This window comes from Hyperolius riggenbachi, chromosome 9, assembly GCF_040937935.1.
Source record: "Hyperolius riggenbachi isolate aHypRig1 chromosome 9, aHypRig1.pri, whole genome shotgun sequence".
Taxonomy (NCBI): domain Eukaryota; kingdom Metazoa; phylum Chordata; class Amphibia; order Anura; family Hyperoliidae; genus Hyperolius; species Hyperolius riggenbachi.
In genome coordinates this window covers 89,205,313-89,213,282 of record NC_090654.1, presented here as the reverse complement: position 1 = coordinate 89,213,282, position 7,970 = coordinate 89,205,313, and the positions used below count along the sequence as shown (strand labels likewise).

The following is a 7,970-nucleotide window of genomic DNA, read 5'->3' as shown; positions in this document are numbered from 1 at the left end:
GAGAAAGAGATTGGTGAGTAGACTACGTGGGAGGTAAGCGTGATGTTTGTTTTTGTTTTGACGTTCAGATTTGCTTTAAGGTAAATGTTAACCACAGTTGCCAAATATATTATTATAAATCTCATAATTATCCAAAGATGTCAATTGGCATGAGCAGTGAGAACATCACGAGGAAGGGCGATCTTACCTGTGGTTCTTCAGTTGTTACTAATTGACACTAATGATTACATGCCAAATAATAATTTGTGTCCCGGCTGGTGGTGTGAAATTTTTACAATTCCTGAAAAATCAGTGGTGGCCCTGACCTATGTAACATATCAATGACTAGTCTATCCAGTTTATCTGGTATGTAGAGGAGTTTAATCAGAGATATCAGAAAATAATAGGAGGATATTACCTTAGCCTTGGAAAAGGATATATATATATATATATATACACAGCTGATAGCTGTTATGAAGGAAATGAGCATTCTGCTTCACAGGCAGGAACTTCTCCAAAGCTATTCCTGGGTCTAGGAAATCTCCTTCTTGCTCTAGTTGCCAAGATAGATCCATCTCACCTAAGAAGCAGGAAAATCTACGCTTTGCGCAGGAACTGCTCCATATCTTTCCATAGTCCAGAACTGAAGTCTACACAAATACACGGAGATTCAACTAACGCTGCAGAATGACGATATCCAATGCCTTTGGTTCATTTTACACGCCTGGATTTGGACTCTTCAAAACAGCTGCAGTATCGCTGTTTCTGATAGGCATCCAGGCAATTTTAGACAATACTTTTCAATGTCCATCCTCTAACTACAATGCAGTTCTTTCAGGATTCTACAGCCTCTCGTTCTTCCTTTGTCCGGCCATCATCTTTATCTTCCTGGGATTGATCTATTTCCCTGGTACCAGCAAGGGACAGTGGTGCCCATGCTGGGGCAGCAAACATACATTCTGGTATGTCTCACTAATGCTTATAAAGCCTGCACTAATTTGGCTCTTGATTGAAATGACAGATGGACGATTCTTGGCCTGCTTTGTGTATGCGGCCTCCAACTATCGGCTAGATCGGAAGTTATACTTATACATCTTTCAGGTAAGTGACTCATATACCCACCTTCTAACCATTATAGCTTATTTCCAGCATTTTTTTTATTTTTTTTTGTAAATGTAATTCAATTACAATTAAACTGATCAGCTCTAGAAATATTATAGGTTATAATAATATACATAATATTATAGGTTCTAGGTTGTATTTTCCTTATATACTTGACACCCTGGCCCATATGCAATTGTCTTTTTCTCCTGAGTTTTCACCTAGGAGATAACTGTTCAGCTTCTCTTTAATATAACTTTTCAGTACTCTGCAATTGTAAAAAAAAGTACCAAAAAGTAGGTAAATTGTACAATAAAAATTATTCTGAGTATTTCCTTGCATATAAAATAAAATAATTCATAGCAAAAAGTACCACCAAAAGAAAGCCTAATTTGTGGTTAAAAAAAAAACAATATATAGATCATTTCAGTGTGATAAGTAACAAAGTTATCGCTTAATGAATAGGAGGAGTGCTGAAATCTGAAAATTGTTTTGGTTTTTAAAGTGGTCTGAAAGTCAGCATTTCTACTTAGCTCTAAAAGATTCCTCACAGCTTTGAGGCCTCTTTCACAGTGAGACGTTAAAGTCGCACGTTAGAAAATGTTTAACGTGGACTAAAGCACAGCAATACTAAGTCTGTGCAACATTCACAGTGCACACGTTGCGTTTGTGTGTAACGTGTAGCATTATTAGAAAGTGCAGCATGCTGTGCGCTATACACGTTATTAACTGCGTTGGACTGTTTGCACATGCACTGTAATGACTTGGAAGCACACTTTTCATTACCTGTATGCCTACTGTATGCGACGATAACAGGGCATAGAGTTGCATTGTGATAGTTTTGGGACGTTGCGTTGTTAGTTTGCGTTGCGACTTTAACGTCGCATCAAAACGCAACGTCCAACTGTGAAAGTAGCCTAAACCTACAATCCCAGAAGTATTTTGATTAATTAAATGAATTTTATTAAAGTGGGATAAAAATAACATTCAATAAAAATATGTTTTCCTACTTTTTATTACCCATACAGTTACTGTATTTTCTTATGTGCTCAAGTAACAGCAGTAATTGTATATGATCAGTGGCCCGAACTGGCTTATCTACTGTCCTTTCTGAACTTAATTCAGTTTTGATATAAATGCACTTGAATCTGTCCTCTCCACTTTTTTTCTGATCAACCAATATTTTCTTCAGATATCTCTTGCAGTACCTAGAACTGTCCATTTCTTGGTAATTTGACAGCTGGTTTCCCCAAAATTATGCTTAGAAAGTATTTTTCCGCTCTGAAAAAAAATAAGTTTTATATCCAAAAGTTGGAGGTCACTTTGGGCCATATGAAATTCACTTTTTCTCCTGCGCTTTCTCCTCGGAGATAATTTTCCTACTTCTATTTAAAATAACTTTTTAGCCTTTTGCAATTGAAAAAGTACGACCCCCAACTTTTCCAATTAAAATATAGAATTTGAGATATACTCGCCGTATTAGACTACCCCTCTGCAAAACATTGCTCCTCCATCCTCAAAATGGTAAAGAACATAGCACTGGGATAACAAGTCATCCAGGGGAGGGAAAAGAGATTGGGCTGTGCTTTTGATAGAACTGGGTGTCAGTATTTGTGCCAGGCAGAGCTTTAAATTATATACCGGGTACAGCAGTCTTGGTGGAAAGGTCCTCTCTCTGGGTCCCACTATGTCCTCCAGCAGCCTTGGCGGTCCTCTCGTGTCCTGGGTCCCCCTATTTCCTCCACTGTCCCCCTGCATCATCCATGCCTGTGTCCCGTGTTTGAAAAATCCGTATCCATTGAAAGCTGCAAACTGGAAAGCATCTTGCGAGCAGCCGCTCGCGTGGGTAACAGGGCAGCTTCCTGGTTCCGGGTCACCTGACTGGTGATGCGTGCGTAGTCAGGACACAAGAGGACCGCCAAGGCTGCTGGCTGCACCCGGTACGTAACTTAAAGCTCTGCCTGGAACAAATACTGACACCCCGCGTATAAGACGACCCCCCACTTTGCAGAATATTTTCAGGGGTTAAAAAGTCGTCTTATACGCCGGAATATACGGTACCAAAAAGTAGCTGAAAACTACTTCTGTCAAAATTATTTTGAGCATTTTCTTGCTTGCTGGTGGTTTCAATGGCATTTTATTTACAAGTTTGAAAATACCACCTAAGAGAAAACTGAGGAGAAAAAGTTAATTGCATATGGGCCTTTGTTTTAAATAATGCAACCTGGTTTTGAAATCAGAGAATTTGCTTTTCACAGGCACTTCTTAGGGTAAGTCAAATCTAACAAATGATCTTTCATATTGTTTGTAATATTGGCAGAATTAATCTGATGACATTTCCTGTATCTTTTGAGGGTTCCAGCAATAGGATATCCCCTACAAGATTTTATTAATATTATTATTTAACTCTAACCACTTAACAGTGAAATCATGGTTTCCCCGTCACATTTCTAAGTGTACAAAGATGCACTTGTGATATCTATCTGGTGAGGAGCAATACCATGATTTAAAAAAAATAAATACACTGGCATAGCCTTCTGTTCTAAAGTGATGCATTAAATGTCTTGCTTTTTGGACATGTTGAAGTGATAACAAGCAACAAGCATTTGCTTAAAGAAGGGAATACTGTACGTTGCAGTGTCTTAAAGGGAAGGTTCAGGGAGGGGATTAAAAAAATAAAAATAAATTTCCGCTTACCTGGGGCTTCCTCCAGCCCGTGGCAGGCAGGAGGTGCCCTCGCCGCCGCTCCGCAGGCTCCCGGTGGTCTCCGGTGCCCGACCCGACCTGGCCAGGCCGGCTGCCAGGTCGGGCTCTTCTGCGCTCCATTTCCTGGCACTTCTGCGTCCCACGCCCGCGTGCTGACGTCATCGGACGTCCGCCGGGCTGTACTGCGCATGCGCAGAACTACTGCGCCTGCGCAGTACAGCCCGGCGGACGTCCTATAACGTCAGTGCGCCGGCGTGGGACGCAGAAGTGCCAGGAAATGGAGCGCAGAAAAGCCCGACCTGGCAGCCGACCTGGCCAGGTCGGGTCGGGCACCGGAGACCACCGGGAGCCTGCGGAGCGGCGGCGAGGGCACCTCCTGCCTGCCACGGGCTGGAGGAAGCCCCAGGTAAGTGGAAATTTATTTTTATTTTTTTAATCCCCTCCCTGAACCTTCCCTTTAAGTAGATGACTTTCAAGCTTAGTTTAATCATTAAGTTGGTTCTGAGTCTCTACAGCTGGGACTAGGTTTCTGCAAAATGCCACACGCTAGATTGGCTGCTACTCAAAGGATGACTAGACATGAAAGAGGAGGCTCCATACAGAATAGGAGGTTGCAAATAGGACACCTGGAGTTGTGTATAGCAAAATGGAAGGAGAACCAGTTATATTTAATTGATAAGTTTGAATTGTCATTTTGAATCCTCATTATGTCTTTATACCTTCCATACAGACCTCAGGGATGTTAGCTATCACAGCTCTTATTATTTTGTCGTACATCATATCGAAACTTCCCTGTGACTTCTTCTCTGAGAGCAAGCGCACCTACCAAGTGCTAGATGATGTGAAGACCATCCTGAAGAAAGAGAAGAAGGAGAAGCAGCAAGCAGAAGACAAGCAGAAGTTCCTGAATGCTCTGCAGGAGAGAGGAGAGTTCCAGAATACAAAACTACCCCAATACATGTTAGATGCGCGACATGTACTCAACACCAAGCTCCAACAGAAGCGCAGAACTGGAAACCCACTGAGGGAAGATGGAGGAGAATAAAGGGGGGATTCCAAATTATATTAGAGGGATACCAAGTAGAAAGGTCAAAAGCTAAAAATTGACCTGTAATGAGTCCAGGCTTATCAATCTACAGTTATATATGTAAATATTAATGTTAAGCAACGTGAAACGTTTAACTAGAACCAGTGTTCTAAGTAGCACAGTCTAGCTTGACTGCTGTTGTCATTTGTATGGTCACAAGTCCGCCATTTCTTTTAAAGTCGCATGCTGTCTGCTCTCCAAGCTTATGCTGGAGAGAAGACAGCATGAGTCATCAGAAAGGAGAGCAGAGAATGATCTTGTGGTCACACGTTGAACTGAGCAGCACAGTTGCACTTCAGTTTTAAGGAAATAAAGTATATTCAGTGTAAGAAGCATATGGGTTTCCATTGAACACACGATTCAAAAATGCACTGTGGATTCATGTAAACACAGCAAGGAAAAGTAAATATGGACTACTGGACTCATACAAATTTGCTTAAAATGTATTGTAACTTTATTAAATGCACTATAAAATGATCAAATTAGAAAAAAACGCTGTAGTGTGTTATCTATGATCTTCTATGATACTTTTGTAATACTGAAATGAGCACTTTGATGACGTTAGGCAACTGCATTAATGTCAGAAGAGAGCATGAATTGGCTTGGGTTGGAGAGAAGTCTGACGAGTACCTATTATGAGGCACGTCTATTGAATTGGGTGCCTGTTACGTGCTGATAGTTATTATAAATAATATAATGTTACTGATCAACTTTTCAGTCTCCTATTCTAACTCTAACCCTCCCTCCAAATGCCTCACACTATCACCCTCCTAATGTGTAACACTAACACCCCTACAAATGTCTAACACTAACCTCCTCGAAATGCCCAACACTAACCTCCCTCCTAATGCCTAACACCTCCCCCCTTCCCTAATGCTATCTTAGCCAATTTGGCTGGTGATAGTTGATCGCATTGTGTTATATCAAAGCACTAGCTGACCTACTGGCCGAATGGCTAGTAATAGCTGATCGTGCTTTGAGTCCGTCAGGAGAAAAGCTCGATTTAAATGTTCTGTGTCTGTCTGCCTGACTAAAGCACTTGCCAAACTACTAGTCAATTGCCTAATATCGAACACCCAACTCACCACATAACCACAATTTAACATAATTTAACTGATCCAAAGCTTGGCTCCTCCCTTCTCATCGTTTCAACTCTAACCTGAGATCCCATCTCCTGTGTGCATCTACTGTAAGGACAAACCATTGTACATGTGTGTAAGTTGGTTAACTGATCGCCTTTCAGGAAACTGGTCAGAATGAACGATTGCCTAAATGATTGTCTGCTGACCCCTCGTGTACACAGCCACACTGATCAAATCTTGTTAAACAAGCTGTCTTTCTTCACTGCACATTCAATCAGATTTCTGTAGAGTTCTGGATGAATATCAGTCAGAACATTGCCGATGTTAGCTTTGCACTACTCGCTATGCAATACACAGCTGGATACCAGTGCCTCTATGCACCAAAATCCAGCTATGCTCAATTTACATAAAAGTGGCCTTCACCTGTTTATGACACTGGGGAAGGGAAAAATATGTGAATCAATAGTAAAATACACCAAGGACTAATTGCAGACAGGCTACGTACTAATGGTTTGAGTCATAAGGATCGCACACCGTAAGCAATGTGAAGGCAGGTGCTGGTGGACCTATAGCCAGAGGAAATCCAAATGTTTATAAGAAAGGTCCACACACTGCAATTCAGGAGGCGTGCTTTATTGTTCCATCACCAAAAATCACATCATGTGACCGCAACGAGCCAATGATCACTTCGGGGAGTTGCAGGGTGCCCTTTGTCAAGGCGCAGTACAGATACAAAATGATAGTGTACTGGTTAAGGGTGTTGCCCTTAACCAGTTGTTGCCCTTAAGTAGGTGTTGCCCTTAACCAGTTGAGTTGCCCAGGTCCACACACTGCAATTCAGAAACTGTGCTTTATTGTTCCGTCACCAAATATCACATCATGTGACCGTATGTAGCCAATGATCACTTTGGGGCATTGCAGGGTGCCCTTTGTCAAGGCACAGCACAGATACAATATGAAAGGGTTCAAGCCTTTGACCAGCGTTTGAATCCTGACTCAAGTCAGTACATAAGAAAGTAAGGAGTCGTTGGGCAAAGCTCCCCAATATGTTTAGTTGCCCATGAAGAGCACCCTAAGTGGCTGAAACTCTGAAGAGCTTTGAGTCGGTCAAGAGAAAAGTATGATATAAATGTGATATGTCTTGCCTTATTTGTCTAGAGTGGTAGTCTAGTTAACTGAGCAAAACACAAGGAGCACTAGTACGAATTCCCAGCCAAAGCCTTCTTTAGAAGCCAGTTTCCAGAAAATGTTGCAAAGTCTTTTAGTGATCTTATTGGAAGGAGAGAAGGCAAGGACTTTCTGCTTAAGCAAAGTGAGGCATTCACTTAAAGAGAATCTGTATTGTTAAAATCGCACAAAAGTAAACATACCAGTGCGTTAGGGGACATCTCCTATCACCCTCTGACACAATTTCGCCGCTCCTCACCGCATTAAAAGTGGTTAAAAACAGTTTTAAAAAGTTTATTTATAAACAAACAAAATGGCCACCAAAACAGGTTGATGTACAGTATGTCCACACATAGAAAATACATCCATACACAAGCAGGCTGTATACACCCTTCCTTTTGAATCTCAAGAGATCATTTGTGTGTTTCTTTCCCCCTGTTCTCATGCACTGAAGTTTCAGGCTGCTCGTTTCTTCCTGCAAACAGCTTTGCCCTTGTCTGTAATTCTTCAGTATGTGAAAGCCCAGCGAGCTCAGAGGACGATTTATGCAGCTTGTAAAAGATAAGAGAGAAGAGAGAAGCTGCCCTAATCTAAATAATACACAGGCAGTGGGCATAGAGGGGCCTGGAAGGGTGAGTTCATAGCAGAACCACAACACTGAAGAACTTGACAGCCTTCTAGACACAGGCTGACAAGTCTGACAGGGGAAAGATACATTGATTTATTACAGAGACTGTGATAGTAGAAAGTGCTGCAGTAAGCTAGAACACATTAGAATAGCTTTTGGAACTTGTAGGATGATAAAAAACAGGATGCAATTTTTGTTACGGAGTCTCTTTAAGGAACAT

The 7,970-nt window shown here is 41.5% G+C and overlaps 1 protein-coding gene across 1 annotated transcript; it reads left to right on the top strand.

Moving 5' to 3' along the window:
- The first annotated feature begins 574 nt into the window (after nt 1-574).
- On the top strand, nt 575-5,289 carry LOC137531660 (uncharacterized). Its single transcript, XM_068251603.1, has 2 exons — nt 575-1,080; nt 4,517-5,289. Exons 1-2 carry the CDS (start codon nt 667-669, stop codon nt 4,829-4,831), a joined length of 729 nt encoding a protein of 242 aa, XP_068107704.1. The 5' UTR covers nt 575-666; the 3' UTR covers nt 4,832-5,289.
- Nucleotides 5,290-7,970: the final 2,681 nt, after the last annotated feature.

What these genes read in the sequence shown, in the direction of transcription:
- LOC137531660 (XM_068251603.1), top strand. Translation starts at nt 667, where the DNA reads ATGACGATATCCAATGCCTTTGGTTCATTTTACACGCCTGGATTTGGA. An exon ending in TATACTTATACATCTTTCAG is followed by an intron (nt 1,081 to 4,516) that starts GTAAGTGACTCA and finishes CCTTCCATACAG; the next exon opens with ACCTCAGGGATGTTAGCTAT.